This window comes from Drosophila kikkawai, chromosome 2L, assembly GCF_030179895.1.
Source record: "Drosophila kikkawai strain 14028-0561.14 chromosome 2L, DkikHiC1v2, whole genome shotgun sequence".
Classification (NCBI taxonomy): Eukaryota; Metazoa; Arthropoda; class Insecta; order Diptera; family Drosophilidae; genus Drosophila; species Drosophila kikkawai.
This window is the reverse complement of record NC_091728.1, coordinates 8,871,116-8,895,677: the sequence shown is the minus strand read 5'-3', so window position 1 is coordinate 8,895,677 and position 24,562 is coordinate 8,871,116. Positions and strand designations below refer to the sequence as shown.

Genomic DNA, 24,562 nt, shown 5'->3' with positions numbered 1-24,562 from the left:
ATATGGCATTAAAAGTGGCATCTAGACCACCTCTTTTTACATAAACCATAGTGGGTTAAATTCAAGTGTCAAGGTCAAGTCGCTAGCATCATCTAAGCAGCAGCATCCGACTCCAACGACAACAGTAAGCAGCGGAAAGCTGAAAATAAAACATCTCATCTCCAATCCTACTTGCAGCTCATTCTGCTTGCTTCATATTCGGCGACAGAGCAGCGGGAATCGCAAATGGCGACCGAGCGAGCGACAAAGCTGCAAAGCGAAGCCAAGAAAATCCCACCGCACTCCGCGCAGGCGCCTTCAGACACCACCCAACTCCACAGCAAAAGACGGAAAGTAGGGGCCGAGCCATAGACGGAGAGGGCGCAAAAAAAGTGGAGGAGCGTCACCGATTTTTATGGTGTAGGCTCCCTAAAATCGACGCGCAACATTGAGGCAGGTCCCTCTACGCGATACATTGGAACAGGCGGCCAGAGTTGGCCAGCAAGAAAGCGAGCAAGCCAGAGCAGCCCCAAAGCAAACAGCGAATATGTGCGGTGCCTACTACTACTACTACTACACATAGCCGAGACAGAGTCGAAGAGCGGGAGAGGGAGCTTCCAGTGGGCTCCAGTGGGGGAGAGAGGCAGCTCCAATAGCGGGAGAGCCAGTAAGTGAGAGAGCCTCTGCAAGCCCCACTGGTGCGAGTGGAAGTGTGCGACTGTGGGAGCTCCACCACATGAGCGGTGGAGTGAACGAGTGTGCGCCAGCGTGGGAGTTGTGGAGTACATGCATTTTGTGTAAACATTTACATACATATTTGCATTAGTCGCCTTGTGACTTGCACACCCTTTAATTAAGATATAATAGAGTAGACCCGTTTTGTGTTTGTTTACTCTATTAAATAAACAATAATAACAAAGCTATACAGAAAGAAATCTAGCGCACGTTAAGAGATGATTTTGATTGTATTAACTTTGTATTAACTTTGATGAAGTTTTGGTAATGCTAAAAGGATACCATGAAGGTTTATCCTTAAATTATAAACTTGTTAGCGAGAAAACAATGACATTAATGTAGGTACAAGTTTGTTATAATATTATTTGTATTTCTTTGTTGTTTTCTTGGCAGAACCATAGCAACATTACATACAAGTGTCAGTATTGCAATCTCATACTTTTAAATTGGTCCATAATTTGTCACAGAAGAAACACATATAAACATGAAGTCATTTAAGGAATCCTCACATTTAAAGGGAAGTCAAATTAGTTTGGGAGTCCTAAGAGGACCAAAAATGCAACCCAAGATTTATACCCTGCCTGAGTATATAGAGAAGATCAACAGCCTCTTCCCGCTGCCGCCGAAACCGGATGAGATGTGCTATGATGAGTTTATCAAGCTGCTGCTTTCTCCCTACGTCCTGGAGAAGAAGGTGGAGGTGCATAGCTCTTTAGACAAGGTGAAATCAAGTAGCTCTGAAGTGGATTCGGAAACGGCATTCCGGGCCAAGATGTACAAGACCAACGTTGCTCCGCGTTCAAGAGGTACGGAGGGTCGCAGCACTGTACGGGCGTCGATTCTCACTGAGAAGCAGCGAGACTCCGCCCTATTGATGAAAGAGAAGTTCCAAGTGCGGTTTGGCAACCTTATTTCCGACTTCCGGAACGTGTGCATCATCTATCAGCTGCTGCAGCTCCAAGAGATCCTAAATGTTATGCGGGAGTTCCCACCGGCGGGTACAAATCCCAATGACACCATCTTTGTGTGGTCCTATAAGAACAACTTGAAGCGCTTCGAACAGCAGATGACCACCGTTTATGTGGACATTTTGGAGAAGAATAAATCGGATGCTACGCTCGATGATCTCAAGTTTTATGTAGATTTGGGTGAACTTATCAATCTGGTACAGGCCCTGCTGAATGATATCGTCGAGGATAGAGATATCTGCGAGGAAAATGCATTCATGGATCTTCTTCGGTGAGTGCTCATAGATATAGGGAATATGCCTTCTTAATTAATCTAAACTCGAAAGTGAAATCACTTACAAATATACCTAAAAGTATGCTAATTCATATTATTTGTGCAATAAATTTATTCAGGGACACCCAAGTGGACATAGATAAGGTAATTGGTGTTCCCTATGAAACCATAATGGCCCAACACGATGCCTTAAGGGAAGAGAATTCCAAGAAGAAAATCATTGGTATCCAAAATCCCCAATTAGTGGCCAAACAGCGTTCCCTTAAAAAGGAGCGAAATCAGATAGATTGTAAGTGCTTTCCTTATTTTACTACCGAGTATAATAATTCTATATATTTATATTTAAATTATTTTATAGATCTGAGCCCCATAGAGACCCGCTACAAGGTTAATTGGGCCTATGATAATGTGGAGCAGGGACAACATAAAGATTTCCTTCGCTGTAAGGTTTGTATGCTTAACTCACATAGCTGGAAATGCGATCTGCTGAACATATTTTCTTATTTCTTACTTTTAGGTACTTACCGATGAGCTGGAAAAACTGGCCGAGCTGAAGGCCAAGGATGAGAAGGTTTGGATGAGCTGCCAAGTGAAGTATGTGACGTTGATCGAACAGTACAAGACCCGCATTAATACAGTGCAGGAGACCTTTGACGAGGACATGGAAGCCGCAGAGAATATGCTGCAGGCCACCACCAATCGAGTGACCAAGTGCAAGGAGGACCTTAAGGCGCAAATGGATATGGTCGAGATGTTCCACAGGAAGATCAAAGAGGTTCGCGATAAGATAGCCATGGAGGAGGAGAGAGAACGGGCCCGTTTGTCAGCAGTGAGTTGCAATTTAAAAAGACAAACAAAATGGGCCGAATTCTAATAACAAATTTGATCATTGCAGGCTCGGCCCTCTAAGAGACCATCCAGAGTATTGGCTAGACAGAAGGCAGAAGCCAAGGAGGCCAAGAAGCAGGAGAAGCTGAACTTAATTAAAGCCAAAAAGGAGGCAAAAGCACAGGCCAAGGCACTGGCCAAGCAAGAGGCCTTGGAGAGGGCCAAAGAAGAGGCCAACGATGAAGACTGATTCCTTAACACATTGCACTTTAACACATTCGAAACGTTTAAATAACGCTATAGATATAAAAATAAACTAAAATGAAATAAAAAGTATTTATTCGGTTTTGATAACTCTTTGTCTACAATAAAATTTATTAATTCCAGAAACTAAATTTGTATATAGATATATGTTGTATATAGTTTTGTAATCTGTTCAAATTTCTTTGCTTTGACATAAAATAGTTGTTCAATATATATATATATAGATCCAATATCTTCCCTCCAAGTTCTGTCTGTCTGTCTCTCTGTCTTACTCTCTAACACATTGCCCTGTTTACAGCATTACCTCGGTCACTCTATTTTAGGGATATACATATAGATAACTACACTAGATTCATAATATTCCTTAATGTTTCGTTTCTCTTTGTTTGTGGAAGAACGGGGTCCGCCGTCTAGAAACTAAAACTTTATACACACGGTTTTATACACAACGAAAATTAGCGCAAATAAACTGTACCTTAGATTAGTAACTAGAGCTAACGAACTAAACAGGTAAATGGCTTAGTCTAAAAGTTAAACGTTAAACTATAATAACCAACTAGTTTTGCATAATATCAAAATGAAAACCGCTCACGAGTTATTAACACATAAAACACATATAGCTCCGTCAACGCACACAATTTGGTTTTAGGTCTCCTTAATAAAATTAAACATTAATCATTAATCAAGCTGAGGACTGGGCATCATCCATCCAGGTATCCGAGGAGCGGTGGCTCCTTAATTGTTGGCGTGCGCCGTGCGGAGCTTGGCCCGCACGTTCAGATACTCGGGATTCACGTACTGCCGCTCCTCGGCATCCTCCTGATCCTGCTTCTGGGCCGCCGCCTCGTGCTTTTGCGCCCGCTCCATAATCACACGACCGAGCTCTCCTTTTAGGCCCGGAATTCCGCCAACAATTTCCGCATCCGGTGAGTGCTGCTCGGCGGCCGCGTGTCGCTCCTTCTGCTTGTCGTAGGCCCGTTGCAGTTCCGACTTTTGGTTAAGCACGCTTTTGCCACTGAAATAAAAGCAAATTTTTAATTAGATTCGGTCTTTAAAGAACAAAAATAATAATACGACTCACATTCTGGCATTGAACTTGAGCTCCCGATGCAACTCCTTGCGATCGGTATTTTCCATGCAGGGATTAATGAGCTTCTTGGGCAGAATGAGGCCATCTTGGTCCGTCTGAACCCCGGTGGGCGTGGCCGGTGGGGAGCTGGTCATGGACATCATCGTTCCGGTCGCGTTCTCAACCTCCGCCTGACTCTGCCTGAATGCTGTATCTGAAAGATAGATGCGAAGAGTTCAGCGATAAGTGAATGGATTCGCATTCTTTGCCACTACACTGTTACAAAATTAACGATCGATCTTAAGATATGTATATTGCTTGAGAAAAAAGGAAACCTAATAAGATTATGCATGAATATTACCCTCAACTGGTGTTTAAGAGTGTGATTTTAATCACAAGATATAAGAGATTGATCTGGATTAGGCTAACATTATGCAAATTTTCTTTCTTCCGGTGTATCTCTGCTGGATGTCCCCTTCGGTTGACTGTGCCAAAGTTTAATTGGCACTTGGCCTTCCCCTCACAAATCAGTTCGGGCCTTAACCACCCAACAATGCACACACCGACGACGACGGCGACCATCGCGAGAGCACCAAGAAAACCCAACAAAAGACGTCTAAAGCTTTGACGTTGTTGTCTTGGTCGTTTATTAAGGTTAAATATTTCTTCTCATTCATGTCATTGTCAATTTGTTATTACAAAAAAACAAGAACAAACAACAACAGCTGTAAAACCGTAAAAAAAATTATGAGAGGCAGAAAAGAACTCGATTCAAGTCAGCGGTAAAGTTTTTTTCTTTTCTTTTTTTTTCTTGTTCTGGTTTCTTCAGGCGCTGCTGCTCTTTTTGTAAATTTTTTACTGAACCGTCACCAGCGAACTTCTTTTGTTCACCCATCATATTAACCCACATCTTGCAGCGGACTAGTTAGTCGCTCGAAGCCCAAAACCTAAACTAGATTAATAGGCGATGATAAGGGACAGAGCAGAAATAAATAAAAAAGAAATAGCGCTGAAAGGGCAATGACATTGCTGAAATGGCTTCATAGAGTTCAGTGGGTACAGATTGTGGCAGAAATTATAGTTTGGTAGGAGGATGCATTAGGGAATATTGCCAACATATAATCTACATCAAAAAGGGGGATAATTTTTATAGATTAGATATAATTTATCAAATGAAACTTGCTTTTAAAATTAGTTCAAAACAAAAGCTAATTCACTTAGTTTCAATATTTGTCATACAAAAATAAACTTTAATTAAAGGTTTAATAGGTTGAAGAACCTTAAATAAATTTAAGGGCCATAATGAAGTCTGACAAACGAGGTCATTGATTTTCCAGCGGCTGAAAATGTATTAAAAAACTTGAGTGGGCAGAATTTAAGCAAACTTTTACGAATAAATATACTTGTACCTCACAAAGTGGGACGTTAAGGTAAGAAATGTTAAGTAAATGCAAGCAATGAGTCAGTAAACTAAAAGAAAAGTGGAACAGAATTGAATTATTTATCTCAAAAAGGGTTTTGAGATGCATAAAACCATTAATATGTAAGCAAAGGAAATCATTGGCAAACTATGTAGTTCACACGAGTCTGAACGTTTCTTCTTCTTCAAGAGGGTTAAACAACCTTAATTGCCATCTCCGCTCAGAGTTCGCGGTCGACAATCAATCAATCAATTTCATCAGAGTCATTTCAAACAATTCCAGCAAATTATGGTTGTTGATTCAATGGAAAAGGCATCCAAACCAGAAACCTCTTGTTTGGCCGACTCTAATGGCCATGAAAAGCATCGAAACCTTTAACATTTTTGTAGGCCCGCGGCAATAGTGAGGAAACCAGCTTTATTATCAGCCACTGGCTGCATTATGCTAATCATCAGATGTGCCATGTCCCATGTCCCATATGTGGCACAATCGGAAATCGCATGCAAATCCGCATTGATTGATTTAACTTCTTCGATTTCAAATGAAAATTTGCATTCGCCGCCGCGACGCTCCTGCACTCGTAATTTGCATTAACATTTTCAGCGATGTCTCGGGCGATTTTTCAAAAAGTTTAGCTTGGATTGACCCAATGCAACCATGAAGGGAAATGGAGGAAATCCTAAGGGAGAGACTGATTGGAGTGGAAGTTTAAAATACCCTTGGGAGAATAATATTATACCTAACTTTATTATGAAAGTATGATTCTTATTAAAAGTGAACAAGTGAGATACATCCCTTGCATCCTTTGTAATTAATACTTATTTAACTTTTTATATAAGGAAATCAAACTTCTTTTTCAAGTAGAATACCCTGGGTATATGCCATCCATTCCAGACAAGGCTTCACTTCACTTACGGTGTGGTGTCCATCGTCGCCCCAACAAGTATTCACTTGCGCAATCGAGTGGTTCGACTGGCCAGACCCCCGCCTTAACACCCTTTTGCCGACTCGCTGCCAGGCCATGTGGGTTAATGAGCGCTGCACATGTGTTTTGGGTTTGTAGAGAGTCGGGGTTGTCGAGGGGTAAGGGTGTGAAATTAACGCAAATGAAATAAATGGAGGCGACTCCATAAGGGAGCACAGACCCAGTCCCAGTCCCAGTCACAGACCCAGCCCAAGACAGCCCACTCCGACCGGGCTAATTATATGCAATTTGTTTTCACTCGGAATGACCGGAGGCGACCCAGTCTAAGGCCCGTAAATCAAGACAACATTGGAGTGCATTGTGTGTACACAATTTATGATATAGTAGATGTCCCGTAGAAGAGCTCTGAATTATTATCAAGTGCTCGGCTCGTTTGGGGTCTGCGGTCGCCAAAAGAAAGTTTTCCAGCCTATCCATGCAACCGGTTAAGGGACCAACAAGCCATGACAGCACAGTTAAATGCAAACCATTGTCATGGCGGGGTTAACTAGCTCAAAACACAAAAAATATTTGTTCACAAGAGGCAGGTTAGAGTTGAATATCATGATTATACCTTTGACAATTTTATAATTTTATTAAAAAGGAAATTGAAGCATTAGTAGGGTTCCAATTTCAATTTCTCTCTTTAAACCGAATACAGGTTTTAGTAATTGAACGAGTTTTTATAATAAATCCAGTTGTACTTAAGTTCGACATAACTTCAATTATCTAAGTGATTTACTTCATGGTTTAGTGGATGAATCTCTTTTATAATATGGTTTAATAATTTTAGTTTACATCAAAAAGTTCGAAATCACATAACAAATGTGGGTAAGTAAGAAATAAATACAAATAAATGTCATTTTGAAGATTGCAATCCTTTTAAATGCATCACAGGAATTTTTCACAGTTTTTAACTTAGGTTTTCCTTACTTTCAAGATAGGTTTAAGTTTCTCTAACGAATCTCTCGGCCTTTTCATGTAAATACATCCCAATCAACATTAAGCCCCGAACAAACCTTTGAGTCTTTTCAACCTTATCAGTCCATGTTATGTGATGGCATGTGATATGTTGCTGGCCGAATTTTTTACACTTTTACCCGTACTTAATCATTTTACACAATCGCTGAAAGCCAGGTCGGTGGAAAGCCAAAAAACAAAAAGAAATAACCACGATTTCACTGACTTTTGTCTGCCTACAAACAAGAAGGCTGTATGATAGAGCAATGAATAAGTAAACGAATGTGTGAATGAGCGAATAACTAAACAAATGAATTATTCACCGGGACTCGACTTCTTGACTTACTTTCGAAGACGGACATGCGGTTCATGATGTTGCTGGAGATATTCGACGAGGGACGCTGCATTTTGGCTAAATTTGCTCCTCTTCTTCGGTCAACTAGCTCTTTTTGTATACACTTAAAAAATGTGGTTTAAATTTTGGGAATTTTTTGGAAGATATTGGATAAGTTGAAAGGGGACGAAAAACAAGCGATTGTTGCTAGGTTTTCAATATTTTTCGGGTTAAATTCGATGTAGTTCCTGTTTACAGTTCAGATAAAAAATATTCACATGGAATAAATCTGTTTTTTTTTTTCATAGTTTTTAGATTTAAGTGAAAGTCAAACTAAATGCATCCGTCCTGATAGTAAGCACCATGATACTTCTGCCCGAAAAATCGGGCAACCATATAAACTCGATTCCATTTGGCTTGCTTCCATGCATCGAATATTTGTGAATATTCGTATGCTTATTCCTTTTCCGATGGGGTCTGAATACGAATTGAAATACCATGTCTCTTCTTTTCAACTATACTGTAAAGAGGTCTTAAAATTTTGTAATTTTTGTGGTTTAAATTTTGCGGGGGTGGAGAAACAATCAATCGTTTTTGTTTTTTATTTCTTCATTTACTGTTTAAGAGAAATGATTTTAATATAAGAATTCTCCCAATCAGCTGGTGGTTATTGGTGCTATTTGGTTAGTAACTCGGTGTGTGTGTGACTTTCGCTTTCCACGACGTTCTTATCAACGCGACAAACGGCTCAAAACTGCGAGCAGAGAAGGAAAATGTTGGTAACCAGACCCCTCAATCGATTGCTGCTGCTGCTGCTGCTGCAAGTTTGTGCAGTGCAACGCCAACACGTAACGCGTTTGGCCTGCTGCTATTTTAGGCTTCCTCATTTGCAGCAGCTAACCAAAACGGGGTATGAGGCTGTTCATGGGGGTTGGGGATGCAGTTTTCCCTGCCGCCGGACGGGCTTATGCAAGCCGAGCAAACGACCAAACAAACAACTGACCCAGATACGTACTTTAGCCACGAACAGAGCCAACTGCTTAGAACAAAAAAAAATAACAAAAGTATAGCCAGCGGTGAACTAATGCCAAAACGGATTAGATTCTTCAGAAAGTGAAAGCTCTTTGTTCTCAATCAAAATCAACCCCCAACCCTAGGAGTCAGAGCACATTAAGCTGAATATATCCATTTGTAAATTAAAGTAGTTGAAGCTGGAATACTAGTAGTATTTGGGGGTATTGTTATTATTATTATTATTTTTTCAGTTTTCGAAAGTATTTTTAGCTTTCAATGTTTTAAAATCAATCAATTCACTCATATTTCATATTACAAACTAACTTTAAACACCATGTTGAGACTAATAACATTTTAAATCGTTTAAAAAGGGAAATGTCAGAAATTTTTAATATTAATTATGGTTTCAACCTTTCAGGTAAACCACACCGAATAGTATATGCACCTGTGATACCCTTCCTTGTGGCGCATTATGAGTCAAGCCAGCACAAGGATGTTGCATGTTGCGCGTGGCAGCTGGCATGGCAGCTGGCTGACAGTGGTAGGCGGTAGCCTTGACCCGACGCTCCTGCCTGCCTGCAAAAAATAAAGGACATCCCACACATGTGCAGGATAACAAAGCACCGAGTAAAGAGGTAGGCGCTACAGCAGCCTCCTCCTGCAAGAGGAGCTTTTCCGGAAGCTCTGTGCTTGGTGCGCTCTGCGCCTTTCTCTCTCTCTCTCTCTATGTTCCTCTCTATCGGGAGAATTTCGGAGGAGCATCGGCACAGCCTCCTCCTGGGGAAGAAATCGGTAAATCGACAGAGCCAACAGTTTAAGCTTGGGGTTGCCCCTCAGCTTCCATTTCCTGGCCGCCTGGTGCTAATTGGCTCCATGGAGAAAATGGCCGCTCCACACACAACACAAACATAGCGGGGAAGCCAACAGCATTTTCACACATTTTCCGGCCCCTTTTTTGTAAGACGCCAGCCCAAGACATAGACCAACTTCTTAGCCGGCAAGCAAAGAAAAAAAAAAGCCAAAAAACAAGAAATCCACGAAGAACAGCAGGGGAAGTTTCAGCCACTCCAGTATTTCTCCAGCCGACTAAAAGGGGCGGTTTCCTAGTGGGAGTGGTTAACACGGGAGTGGTTACCAGTGGGGTGGTTCTGCCCACAGAGGCTACAAAGGGGCGGAACAGGGAGCCCGCCATTGAGCAACTCTAACTCAAATACTCCGCCTCAAATCAACCGGCGAGCAGGAAAAGACGATGGCTGCCACTTTAGACAGGAGCAACAGGAGTCGCCAAAACAGGAGCTATGACGACAACGGGCAACAGGATTAGACAGAGACAGAGGCGAAGAAGGAGAGGTAGTTAGTGGGTGGCAGCAGGACAATGGAAGTGCGCGGGAACACTTGGTGAGAAAGCTATCAAGGTACACTGAAAGTAATACAATCTAATTAGGGGAACATCTTTTATAATATAGCCTTGTTTACACAAATACAGGATACAGGACTACTGATTTAAGGTGCAAGGTGTTCTAAGACTCTCTTATTTTAATAATTTTATTACTTTTTAAATGTCACTCTATGCTCTCTGAAATGATTTATTATTTACTGCAAATGAATTAAATTAAATCATTAAACAAAATATATAGATTTTTCCAAGTGCAACCCAGCTTTACTTTGCCTTGAAAGCTTTTACAAAACCCAGCAGCAAGCTCCGCATTTCGCCTCTTTCTCTCTCTCTCTGTCACGCTCGGCGATACCCGCCTCTTTCTGTGACGTCACGCGCACCGGAATCGAACCCCTGGGGAACCCTCGTGCCCTCTCTGTCACACGCGCAGTGGGCTTGTGCGAAAAACATCAATAAATAGATTTCCCTGATTTTTCAACAGGATAGCAGCAAAAGGCAGCAGCAGAAGTCACGACAAACAACAATCGCTATTCTTTCAACAACAAAAACAACCTAAAATCCTCCCCCTAATTCCCCACCACGCCTAAGCACTCAGTCATAAAAGCTTCTGTCAGTGTATATTCCTAGTGAATGGGGGGGGGGCTCGCTCGTCAGGTGTTTTTCTCTGAGTGCTTTTGGTGGCTGGTTACGGGTTAATTTACAGGCGACGAAATCAGCTGTGCGTGTAGTCAGGGGTTAAGAGGTTGTTCTGCTAATTTCCGTAGGAGTTTTTCATACCATCTCTTCTAGCCAGCCAAAAAAAGAAAAAGGAAATATATAGAACACAGTGGGGTTGGTTTCGTCTATTTGGTTACCACAAAAGTGAGTGTGCGTATGTCTGGTGTAAATATTTACTTAACAAGGCCAAAAATAACAGAAATGGAAACGAGCAGAGGAAGACGGTTCAATAAATAAACCAGCAATCGAAACTTGTGTTTTGGCTAAAAGCAAATTTGTGTCTTTTGTTGGGCTTCAAGCAAAAAGTTCTTTCATTTTGATTCGAGTTTAAATGTGTCAATAAAAATTTTAACTCTTTTTACTGTGTGTCTTCAAATGTTTGGACATTTTCGTGGGCTAGCTGTTACAAGTTTTTCCACCAGCTTGGCAGTTTTCCTCTTGTGGAAAAACTTTAGTGGTCAGAACTTGTGTGTGGACAAAGTTTTTGTGGTAATGAAATGAAAAACCATAAAAAGGTTCCTCGTTGGATTAGAAAGAAAAAAGTTGTAGGAAATCGTATAAAAATAAATCAAGTCTGGAAATGATTCAAATGCAAATTAAGCATGTCATTTTAAGATGTAAATAAATTTTAAATTATAAGAAAATTGTGGAATTTATTTTCATGTAACTTAAACTAAAACTAAAACTTTGGCATTTATTTAATTTTATAGAACTTAAAAAGAAGAGAATTTTATCGCATATTTATTAAGATATTATTTTATTTACTGAAACAAGAAATTTATTTTATTTGTATAAATATTATTCCAAGAACCTTATCTTTCAAGTTTCCAATAAGTTCCTTCTTAAGTAATTACATCCCAGATGTACGTGTTCAATAGCTTTTTATTTTCTGGCTCACAATTATGTCACGGAACCTAATTACCAATTGTTTCTGGTTCCAGCTAAATAAACCCACCCAAAAGCAGCCCCCTTTTGTCTATTTTCTCCCTTGTTGTAGGCGCGTGTTAGTCATAGAAATTTTATATTTACTATTTATTTGTGTTTGCCACATTGACTGGTGTTTGCCGGCAACAAGCAACACGCAAGGCTATCCCTATTAGCTACACAGTTAAAAATGGTTTTAAATTATGATTGGTTATTATTTGTGTAAAATTGGTTTATATAGATACAAGCTGGGGTTAACATTTAATTTGTATTTTAAATATAATTTTTGTGGTGTTTTTCTGATAATTTAAATAAATTATATTTGTTGTATGTATATATTTACATATTTATTGTTTTGCATGCCTCAGAAGTCTATATGTGGCTACCAATAATGGTTAAAAATTTAAATATAATACTATTAATTGATGTCTAATGGAGTAAGTTATGTTAAATTTTCTTTGAAAATTCCTCTTTCAACATTTGCCTCTATCAAAGTTGTAGTTTTTTTTTTCTTTGCCTCTTTTAATTTTAATGGCGTGTCAGAATTTATTGGCCACGTTTAGTCGGCCGTTTGTGCCCCACGCCCATCGCTAATTATCCGGCTGGTGAGTCATGAAATTAGCTAATCTGCCACGCCTCCTCCCCGGCTTTATATTCATTATATATATATATATTTTTTTGTGGTCAATCAACCCAGCGGGAGATGCAACCATAGGAAGTCGTCCAAGTGGTCAACTTAAAAGCATTCGGCAATGTAAGGCAGTCATTTTCATTCCCCACCTGCAAGGTGGCTTACCGGCGGCTTTCACTCAATCCCTCAGCCCCGCCAACTGTCCGCTTCAGTCACTCATCCAGTCATTCATTCATTCATTCGCAAGTCGCAGCCACTAATTTTCCGCGTCGACATCGTTCGTCGTCGTTGTACGCGCTTTTAATAACAATTTTCAGTTTAATTTCTGGCATTTTTCCCCCCTTTTTTTTAAATGTTTTTTATACTTATATATTTTGGCTAAGCGGCTTGACAAGTGCCAAAGACAAAAAGCAAAAACCGGTCAAAAGTCCAGCCAAAGTCCACTAAAGTCCGAAAACAGTTTTCATTGCGCAACAGTTAAGCCTCAGTAAATAAAACCTGGGAACGGGACACTAAATGGTTACTGGGAATTAGCGTGGGGAAAACTGACTGAGAAAAACTCCCTGAAAAAAAAAAACTCACTGGAAACCTCCCTGAAAACTGACCTTTCCCTGGAACTAGTCAGAAAAAACGAACACTTTGGCCCCAAACAGAGGGAGAGGAGCGGTTCCGAGAAGTTGGAACCCAGGCAGAAACTGCATTTCTAAAACTGAACAAAAATGTATTTTATAAACAGAACCAGAACTCGGCACACACATGTGGCATTCCGAATTCAACATTCCGCATAAACAATAACACAAACAATTTGCCCCACAGCCCCACACCACAAAACTGAATTTTTGTACAATAAACAGAAAATTTGTTTTTGCCTCGAGTCAGAAACGTTTATAGTTCGAACAAGAAAAAAGAAATATGTACATGGGTTCGACCGCAAGATACCTAATAAAACTATATTCAGTTGTCTAAAAACTATCTTTTGATATTTTCGTAACGAATTGTACAATTTTATAAGGAATATTTTCAGATGCTAGATAGTTTTAAAAGCAAAAATAAAACTATTTGTATGCTGTAAATCTTTGGATAAAATTTGTTATATTATTAAATTAAAAATTATTCTTTGAAATATAATAATTTGATGGTTTAATTCGAAAACAAGAATTTCTATTTCTTCCCAAATGGAATACACACTCTTTGACCTCAAGATCAGAGGGTATTAAATATAAAAAAAGAGGGGCGCTGAGCAGCGAGTCCATTAAAGAATTTCGTAATCGAAATCCCGCATCGAGCTAATCAAGTCAACGAAAAATTCTGAACCATAGCCATGCGGGTGCAAAACGCTTATCAGTCAGAATAATAATAGCTGCGACAACAACAAAACAGATGAAATAAATTTAATAAACATTTTTATGATTGCTCTTCGTTTCATTTGTTTTTGCTTTTTGTTCAGAGCTTTATGGAAATTTGTTACTTTTTGATGTGGTTTAAGTAATCTCAAGTTATTTCAGGGGATAAGCGTTTAAATTTAGGCAAATATTTGACCATGAATGAGCATTAAAAAGCAGACGTCAGTTCTTGATAAGAAGCTCTTAGCTTATCTGTAGAATTAAAAAGAAAATCATAAACGATAATATCCCCTTTTTTTCCACATGGCAAATTTTGGAAACTGAAAAAAAAACAATTGTAATGGGGCCAGAATTTAAAACTTTGCCTGTACTTTGTAAATAAAATCATAACATTTTATGCAGCCATTTAAGTTCAAATGGTGCAAGTTTATATGATGTATTTTATTGGTACTAAATAGGGGCTCATAAAAATGTATAGTTTAGGGCGCCTTAAGAAATTTGTATGTACAATCGTGGACATAAGTATTTTGACACAGATTATGGCTATATTCCAGCGCGTGTCTCTTTGTACTCGTACAAGTTACGGGATCCATTTCACTTTCCAGTAAGAGATTCTATTTAAAACTTTAAAAGAGCAAAAGATGACACTGATAAGTAAATTAACTTCTTTGCTATGTCCCGTGATGTGAGAGATCATACATTTTTGGGTGGACAAAAATATTTTGACATTGCATTCAATTAGCTCTCATTTGTTTCGTGCGCATAAAATACAGTTTATCATTATTTATAACTCCAGCTCATACATTTTTTAGCAGCTTTAATACATTTTTTGTAAATTTTCCTAATTTCTGTACCGTTATTTAATGAAAATATGGGTAAACCACGGCAGCTAAGCCAAATCCAGCAAAACAAAATAGTAATTAAGTACCACCTAGGTATTTCGGTCCAAAACCTCAGCATATTTTATAAAATACCCCGTCAAACCATTTACTACCAAATTAACAAACATAAACTGACAATTTCGACGGATAATTTAGTCAGAAAAGGGCGACCACGCAAGACTACGCCTAGACAAGGTCGTCTAATCCTTTCAAAATTTAAAGATAATGTCCTTATTATACCAAAAGCAGCTTCAATGGATGTTCAAAACGATTATGATATTTTAATTAATAGAAAAACAGTTGAAATATTATTTAAAGAGGCTAACTTTGCTACTTTGTGGCCCGTCATTTCACCTAAAAATGAGTTGAAACGATTAGCCGATTAGGCCGCACTTTCTTGCGAATATTTTTTGGTAATCTGCAGTAAATTTCTTTGTTTTAACCATGGTACTCAAAAGGACTCTCATCGGTCCACAATATTTGTTCCCAAAACGATTGAGGCTGTTAACAAATGATTTGGCAAAGGCTAATCGTTTCAACTTATTTTTAGGTGAAATGAAAGGTATCTGACGGGCCACAAAGTAGCAAAGTTAGCCTTTTTAAGTCTTCTTTCAACTGTTTTTCTACTAATTTAAAAATCATAATCATTTTGAACTTCCATTGAAGCTGCTTTTGGTATAATAAGGACATTATCTTTAAATTTTGAAAGGATTAGACGATCTTGTCTAGGCGTAGTCTTGCATGGTGGCCCTTTTCTGACTAAATTATCCGTCGAAATTGTCAGTTTATGTTTGTTAATTTTGTTTGCCGGGGTATTTTATAAAATATGCTGAGGTTTTGGACCGAAATACCTAGGTGGTACTTAATTACTATTTTGTTTTGCTGGATTTGGCTTAGCTGCCGTGGTTTACCCATATTTTCATTAAATAACGGTACAGAAATTAGGAAAATTTACAAAAAATGTATTAAAGCTGCTAAAAAATGTATGAGCTGGAGTTATAAATAATGATAAACTGTATTTTATGCGCACGAAACAAATGAGAGCTAATTGAATGCAATGTCAAAATATTTTTGTCCACCCAAAAATGTATGATCTCTCACATCACGGGACATAGCAAAGAAGTTAATTTACTGATCAGTATCATCTTTTGCTCTTTTAAAGATTTAAATATAATCTCTTACTGGAAAGTGAAATGGATCCCGTAACTTTTACGAGTACAAAGAGACACGCGCTGGAATATAGCCATAATCTGTGTCAAAATACTTATGTCCACGATTGTACATCTAATTGGCTATAGTAGAACAAAACGTGTGTATTTTTAGGGAAATGTTTAAAAGCTCTTTAATTTAAGTTTTTTAGTCAGCTGTTAGTGTATAATATATCTATATATATATCTATATCCCCTCCCCTATAAAGCTATAAATAATTTCATAACTCAATCTCTGAATAAGCATCTTTAAATAGCCCAAGAATCACTCTGCTGCTGGCTGATTTCATTCTCCAAGTATTTGTTTTCATCCAAAATCTGATTTTTAAATGAATACCAATAATGGCTGCATTTATGACATAGTTTGAGGGCCATTAAATACGAATGCTACGGCTGCCGTTTTATCGAAATGGGTCATAAATGCGACTAGTTGATATTCCATGCAGCCCCACCTCCTTTAAAAAATATTCATATATAAAAATATGCCAGCGGCGACTTAACAAGAAATGATTTTAAATCATAATGCGTGTAAATGAGCCTTACAACAAAATGGCCTTGACAAGCCGAAAACAGGTAACAACAAAAAAGGCCAACAACAAACATCAAATTAGCCAATCAAAGAGAAAAAAAAACACATTTCACGCGCTCGCCGACAGTAATAATCATTTCGAAAAGGTAAGAAAAAATGTTAAAAAATTTTATGTAAGCCGCCAGACGCTGAAGAAATTGCAGCACTTAACAAATAAAACACAGATTGCAGCCGGCTTGAAATAAAAAACAATTAAAAGCTCTAAACACGCATTTGAACCTTTCACTCTTTTATTTTCACTCGCTTATCTTCCATGACGGAGCGAAAAATATTTGCCTAGCTGAACTCGCAAAAAAAAAAGGAAAAACAACAACAAAAACCTCAATTGAAATTTATATTGTTTGATAAATTCATGAAGACATCAACAAAAACAAATCAATCAGTTGCGGAAACGGAACCGAATGTGAGAAGCGAATGAAATCAAATGGAACCAATCAAAAGAAAGTAAAGCTAATTTGCATAAGCAACTTTAATCAAAAAAGATTTATGGGGGAAGCAATGTTTGTAATGGTAAGCCAAGTTATAAAAGAAATTGAAAATATAAAATTTTAATTTTAAATTTTAACAATTTATTTTATAAAAAGATTGTGGGTCATCGAAACCAAATGAATTAACGTAATGCAAAGTACCTTATAAAACCATTTGTTATCGAAATTAGGAATATTTTATTTGTCACAATTTAATATTTCCCAATGAACCATTAAAATTCCAAATTGCATGGGATCTCAAGCACGCTAACGTCACTCGGGCAAAAATTACAAAGAAATAGGTTTCATTTATCGTTTGTATATCTTGTTTCTTTAATTTTACCCTTCCCCTAACATTATTTAAAATTTGTTTATTACGGTTGACGATTGTTTCTCTTGTTGTACAATTTTCTCGCTCTTAAGCAACTTTTTTGTGTCGCATGCAACAAGTTCCTCACATTGAAATATCAAAAATGTTCACAGGAAACCATCAAAATGTGCAGCGCGAAGTCGAGTTTTTTTGAGCAAAAGACTCTTTGTTTTGTGTCGCTCTCAATGTTTTCAGTATCTCTTACTTCTGGGGGGTTGTGTTGTGATATTACCCTCTACTGCTCTCTGCTCTCTGCTCTTTTCAACGTTTCCCCACCATCAAGAGACCTCGCGTCATTGCACTTCGAATGGGGAGCTTGGAGGGCGCTAAGCGTTGGGTGGTGGTGGTTTGAAGGGGTGCGAAATAGACATAATAAACATTAAAATGCGTAAGGGGGTAGAAAAAACGAAATCCAGAAAATTATTGGTGGTGGCTGGCCCCCGGAACATTGGAGCATGGAAGCTATCCACAGCTGTTAATGCAATTATCACCCCCAACCCAAGGTTATCCGTGCGAGATGAATTGCAGTCAACTGCGTCAATTACGTTCTGTAAGATAATTGAATTTTTTCCATTAATGAACAAGTGTTAATTTTAATGCACTTCAAATGCAGGTGCACTTTTCTGTCGTTTAAAATATAAAACATTTTGAAATAACAAAATAACACATTTGCATCAAAAGGTGCAGGAATTGCGAGCATCTAATTCTTTCATAATACCGCTAGGGGCATCTACATAAGTAGCTTATGTTTATTTATTTTTTAGCCTTCTTTAGCATTAAACTTGTAACTTGAAACAACATTAATTGGCTAACCCAGAAAATCAGCAAGGGTGACCATAGAGATCGACCTTGAAGATAGCCCTCAGTACATCATCAAAGTCGACTCCGTGGTGTAACCAATTTCCATAATTTTTTAATGCGATTGAGCACACTGTGACTGTGACTGCCACCGGTGACTTCGAGCGATGACGAGGGCGCCAACAAAGTGAAAAATACGAGGAAGATGGAAAAAAACAAGACTGCCGCGGTTGAAAAGTCAAAGTCAAATGCAACACATAATACAATAAAACAATAAAGCTACAAGAAAACAACAACAGCAACGGCGACGGACGAACAATAATCGCAGAAAGGAAAACAAGTTTTCACTTTTATATATTTTTTTTTGTTTTTAGTTACTCGGGTTTCCAAACGCGATTCAATTGCACTACGTTGCTGTGTTGGTTCGGTCGCTTGTTGCTTTTGTTGGTTGTCGCTTGGGCAAATTGTGGCCATAATGATGAATTGCATAAGCCGGAATCGTAATTGCAATCAGTGACTACAACCGCCTCAGTTGCTCATCCGCTTTTGGTCATACAGTCCAACTTGCCAAAGACCGATCATCTTGTAGATCAAACATTCGATAACCATAGTTCTGATATTTATACTATATTTGAATAGATTTATTTGTATTTTTCTTGATTATTTCACAGACAGGCTTTAAATTATTTATATAATATTATTAACCTTTAAAACTACTGCAAACTCTCTCTATATTCTAAAATTTTTCAAAAATCTTCTTAACAAGATTCAAGTCAGACGAATGGTGGTTCCAGTTAGCTAAGTTGGCCTGTGATTGACACTCTTATAGATCGAGCCAAAACCTGTTCCCACTCTCCCTATCTTTCTCCGCAGATCTGTGCAGGAGTTGGGATATCTTTTGGAGGAGCCAGAGCCTGCTTATCAAGCTCGCGATTTTCGCGCGTTTAATAGTCTCCAAACAAAAAACATGACCATATAAGGAGTCGCATGGCAACCCAAACAAACCAACAAAACATTCACAAATGACTATTTTCAGCAACAAAATGTGCGATGATTACGTATCAAGCTCATGGCCTCCGCCGCCCCTCCTTATTTGCACCCGCGCGTCGTACATTTATATATTGCCCCTCCCCTGATAGTCAAAAAAAAAAAAACTTTTCATTCATTCACCCAGCGCCTACATATTCCCTATACAATATGGATCCATGCACTGATCCATGGCGGCGGGGTTTGTTTTTCTCCAAGAAAAGTAAACATTGGTCACCTTAAGTGTATAGCAATAAGTATGTACTTGTATATACATTTACAAGGTAAACCAAGTGATGTTAGCTTGGGGTTTACCTTTAAATGGGTTATCATCTATAGTGAAATATACTAGAAGAAAATTTCACATTATTATCTTGAAATTTCTTAAGATATTCATGTTGAACTGTAATCGTATTGCAGGTTATAAATAATAATATAATTTATTACTAATACTTCATTGATACATAACACAAATTCTCAATGTTATAAAGTAATTGAACAATTTATGTAGAGTAAAGTAATGTCGGCTTTAACCCACTTCCCCCCTATTCTTTTTCACTTTGATTGCTCGGCTGTGTGGCCTTGCTGCCTATTTTTTTTTTTTTGCAAATCTAATCCAAATGGGAAGCGAATTCCAGAAATGGAAGTGTTTTTTCAATTGGCATTTACATAAGTATGTAGGCTTTCTAGTTGACCTAATCGTTATTTGAGCAAACAAATGTAAAGCGCAATTTCGAACACAAAAAAAAAAAAAACAATTAAAACAATTAAGCTTCTACAAAAGCGATAAATTAGAAGCTTGTATGTTTTTTGCAGAGATTGTGCATGGCAATGAATTAAATGAATTGTATTGTTTAGTACACTTATTCTGATTGCCGTATCAGTAAGATGTTTTGTGCGCAGAAATTTAAACCTCTTTCAGTAGACATCTGCTCAAATTTTAAATATTAAACATCTGCTTCATTTGGGATTTGCGGAGCATGCAAAAATGCTCACTTCATTGCAAATTTTGATGTGTCAGGGGTTTAAGAGTGGTCCATCAATCAAGCCAAGATTAATAGCATGCAATCGCGGTTAATATTTTTGGTTTTCTTTTGTGTCTGAGCTCATCAGTGACAATTTATCAATCATTAACCCAACCCAAATGGGCAGCCATGTGACGAGGATGAGGGTTAATAGCTCGAAGAGGACAAAAAATAACCACTAATTAGAAATTTATAGATAAAAATCAAGTGAAATATGAAGCGTGTAAAAATCAAGTGCACAGAAAACAAATTAGATGTTTTACATTTAATTTCATAATTAGAAGAGAAGATTTATGAAATGTGTTTCCGTTACGTTAATGTTGGATGGTGTGTTGTACTATTCACTTATTTTTTGTTGATATCTTTATTTATTTTAATGGGAACTTAACATTTTTCGTGTAGTTTTACAAGTTTTAACAAGACTTTAATTTTATTTAGGATTAATACAGATATTTTTTCAGTGCATTCACAAATAAGCATATGAGTGGAGCAAGCCCGAAAAACAAGCGAGGGTGTGGGGGATAAAGAGAGGAGAGAAGGCCAGAAAAAGGGCTCTGGATCCCAATCCCCAACACTTTCTAAGAGAGTGAGAGAGAACCAGTGGGCATGCTAATCACGCACACCGCAATACAACAACACAATAACAACACAAAGGCGAAAAGAACGGGAAACAAACACAGCAGCGAAACAAAAACCCAATTCGATTTCGGCCTGCTGAAGTTTCCTCGGCGCCTGTTCAAATAAGTTTCAAATTTTGACAAATAAAACCATGGTTTTGTAATTTACGATTTACGAGCGCGCTATTTTCATAATGATTGAGCCTGGGAGTCGTTGAGTTGAGTGGAGTGCTTGCAGTTAGGTCTCGTTTCCCAGAGGGGAACATGCAAAAGGACCTTTATACATACGGCTCTCTTTTACATATTTGTTCTTCTTCTCTGTCTGTCCCACAGCCTCAGAGGCCGTGCAATAAAACGGGATTATATACGAGGGTTTTTGGTGTCTACTGTTTTGTTTGTGTACACCACCGATACAGTAGAACCTCTCTGTAAATAAACATTGAATTTAAGTATACGAATTAAAATTGTAGCGCCAAAGCTGATCAAGTATTTTTTATACAAGTATTAAAAAGTCCATCGTACATATGTATCTAAGACACAAATATCTCTTACTTTGTTTTATAATTGTCCCACCTATAACATTGATCACCGAGATTCTACTGTACTTAGAGGACCCTTTTTTAACCAGTTGCTAAGGGGCCATGGGGTTGATTACTTTGGGTGCAAGCTTGTTGCAGCGGATGGAGCAGGGAGCAGTGGTTGGCTGTTGGTGCCTAAAGAAGCTGCAACGACGGACGGAATGTGTCTAGACGTTTGATTACCGGGCAGACGCAAACGCAGACGCAGATGCCGCGAGGTCGCGGCACAGTGGACCTGAGGCGACATTTAAGCGTGGCTCTCTAATCGTAATTGCCCCCGATTATTTATGTCACTCTATTGGTTTTCTGGGCTTGGCCTGACTAAAGCTGACACAAAGTGTTTGCTTATCAGCGCCGTCTTCGGTCCCAGACGGTCATGTCTTCGACATCTTGTCATCGATGACACAGTGGTGTGAAGCAGATAATGGGATAAGTGCGAAAATGGCTGGGTAATTAGGCTGGGAATTTATGGCAGCGGGTTCGATGAAGATTAGGTAGTTCCAAGGAGAACCCAATTATTGCGGCTTGGGAGTGCCGGCAGTTTGCTCTATATTTTCACCCTTAACGGTTAATCAACAAGTATTTATGAAAATTATATAAACGATGTTATACTACTACAAAAAAAAAATTATTTACAAAATAAGGATATCTAAAGAGGTAAATTTCTAGCTACTTATCAGTTAATATCCTATATCCGGTTTATTTCTAGCAGAGATGGAATTACTACAAAAGAAGGATCGATTGTCTGTAGAAAATCCGGTTTTACGGATCACGTCATCAATCCGGTTATGAAACCAGGTTCTTCTGGCTTGAATGCCTAAATCGCATTCCTGAATTCGCCACATGCCATTTGAGTTTTAGGTTCTCGATTCTCAAGGTAACCCGATGCTACCCCGATTCCCGTGACAGGAAAGAAGGCACGTAATCTTGTTCGGGGTTGTTGGCAATCGGAATCGGTACCTTTTCTTCTACCTGACTTACTTTCAACATTAGCGCTTATTTTTCAATCGTCTTTTTTTCCACATTTCGTCACAGTGCATTAATCAGCATTACTACCCTTTGTTTTAATAATGCGCATTTCAAATACTACATTTCCTCATGGATTATATTGTATAAAAAAAGCTCAATTTATCACATAATACCACTGTATTGTGCATTAAAACTAAGGGTTCTCTGAAAAGATCCAACTTTGTTTAAATAAAAATAAATTACAGAATATATGAATAACCCGTTGGCCTTTTAATTTTTCACTCAAGGATTCCAAGCAAGAAGTGAAAACGATATGACAACCACTGTGCCCCATAAAAATCAAGGACTCCTCGGGCTGTCTGAGTGAACTGTCGATGGTTAAACTCTGAGTTTTTTCATCTATATTTTTGCGGGTTACTTTTTTGCCAAAGGTCAAATCAAAGCGAATGAGCCTTTGAAACGGGGGCCTTGACTTTTGCACTTTTGCCAAATGTTTGCTGGAGGACATTGAGCAAACGGGCGAAGGACACATGCGAGAGAAGAGGCAGCAAATAATGTTCGAAATCTGAAACTCACCACGAATGCCTCAAGTGTCGTCCTGCTCGGCTGGCTGTGCGTGGGAGCGGGCGGTGGTGGTAGATAAACAGGAATTTCAGCCTCTCGATGTTTTGATTTTTTCTTGTCTCTCCTGTCTCTGTCCCTCTCGCTCAGCTGCTTCTGCTTTGTTGTTGTTGTTTTCGTTTTTGTTTATGTGTGCAATCCTTTTGTTTCTTTGGCTTTTGGCGCGCAATTTTCTTGTTTCTTGCTCTTTGTTGTTATTGTTGTTCCGCTAGTTTGCAATGCAATTTTTCAACACACGCGAGACCGTTTTGTTATTGTTGCGTTGTGATTGCGGTTATTGTTGTTATTTCTTTTGCAATTTTGTATTTTCCAATTTGCATTTCACGTTTTTTTTCGTTTTTCGCAGCAGCTTCGACGACTTTGACTTTGTTGCCACACACACACACACTCAGCAAGGCACACACAGACACGACGAAACCCGAAACAACAACAAAACAATTGCGAGGAAGCTGCGGCGTCTTTTCTTTATTTTGGTTTTTGTTGTGATTTTTCTCAAGATTGCAATGCCGATTTTACTGCCTAGATTTATGGCCCTTTTACGGTCTTGATTGCAATTTCTTTTTGCATCTGAGCGGAAATTGTGATTGTCTTAAAAGGAAATCATAACATTTGTTTACAAATCAATCGTTTAGCATTTCGTGTTATTTTCCTCGATGATTTTCCGTTTTCCTTTTTGTTTTTTGTATACGCGAAATTAAACTTCACTAATTTATGGTACCATTATTAAATATCTTTACACTGCGCAAAAGTTTTTAAGCATAACTCACGCCAAAAGGTGGAAGCGGAGCGGGCGATTGGCAACGCGAGTGACGTATAGACCGCAATTTTTCAATTTTTCCGCGGTGGAGCGCTACGATGTGACGTCATGGACCGCTAAAAACAATGTAAAAAGCATTGCACATTGGTATTAACTTTATATACCACTTTGAACGAACAGTGTTACCAGTCCTTACCCCATTCCAAATCCCAAATCGAATCTGGTCACCCTGATGAGAGTAACAGAAATTTCCGATTGGAATTGCCCAGAGTGAGAGCGTAACAGAATTTTCTGTTAAAATGAGAGCGTAACAGATTTTGCTTATGGAATTCCCAAATTGAGAGGGCTTTTAACAGAATGAATCTAGAGAGCAACAGAATGTTCTCAAAAACCCGAACGCTGCTTCGGCGATGTCATTCCCGCTTTTTTCCCGTCAAATTCGGCTTCTTTTTAGCAGTTTATTTTGGATAATCCAGGTTTTTTTTGTCAGAAAAAAAGCCGAAAGTCCGGGCTTCCCTAAACAGTGATGGCAGCTCCGCTTTTTTCCCGTTGCCTTGGCTATATTCGACATGTGATTGCCGGGAAAATTTGAAAATAGCGTGTAGCAGGAATTCTAGGTTTATTTTAGAAAATTTTATTTATTTTTGTAATATTTTATTTTCACATCTGAAATGTTTTTTTTTTTAATTGAGTTTGACATTTAAAATTTTATTTTGGCGGAATTCTGCCTTTTCCCCCATATTGACTATATCCCTTAATAAGATTACAAAGTACACCAAATACCATTTCACTATTTATTACCCTTTTAATAATCCCAATTACCCCATAATACCGA

The 24,562-nt window shown here is 38.5% G+C and overlaps 2 protein-coding genes across 3 annotated transcripts; one reads left to right on the top strand and one right to left on the bottom strand.

Moving 5' to 3' along the window:
- Positions 1-1,123: 1,123 nt before the first annotated feature.
- On the top strand, positions 1,124-3,120 carry LOC108074847 (reticulocyte-binding protein homolog 2a). Its single transcript, XM_017167055.3, has 5 exons — positions 1,124-1,953; positions 2,076-2,245; positions 2,315-2,403; positions 2,474-2,785; positions 2,852-3,120. The coding sequence occupies exons 1-5, from the start codon at positions 1,199-1,201 to the stop codon at positions 3,032-3,034; spliced, it is 1,509 nt and encodes a 502-aa protein (XP_017022544.1). The 5' UTR covers positions 1,124-1,198; the 3' UTR covers positions 3,035-3,120.
- On the bottom strand, positions 3,107-23,861 carry LOC108074848 (protein FAM107B). 2 transcript variants are annotated; one of them, XM_017167058.3, is made up of 4 exons: positions 8,414-8,553; positions 7,809-7,920; positions 4,130-4,331; positions 3,107-4,063 (listed from the first exon to the last, which is right to left on the bottom strand). In XM_017167058.3, the coding sequence occupies exons 2-4, from the start codon at positions 7,867-7,869 to the stop codon at positions 3,784-3,786; spliced, it is 543 nt and encodes a 180-aa protein (XP_017022547.1). In that variant the 5' UTR covers positions 7,870-7,920; positions 8,414-8,553; the 3' UTR covers positions 3,107-3,783. The 2 variants fall into 2 exon arrangements, with proteins under 2 accessions (XP_017022547.1, XP_017022548.1); XM_017167059.3 differs by lacking the exons at positions 7,809-7,920; positions 8,414-8,553 and adding an exon at positions 22,926-23,861.
- Positions 23,862-24,562: the final 701 nt, after the last annotated feature.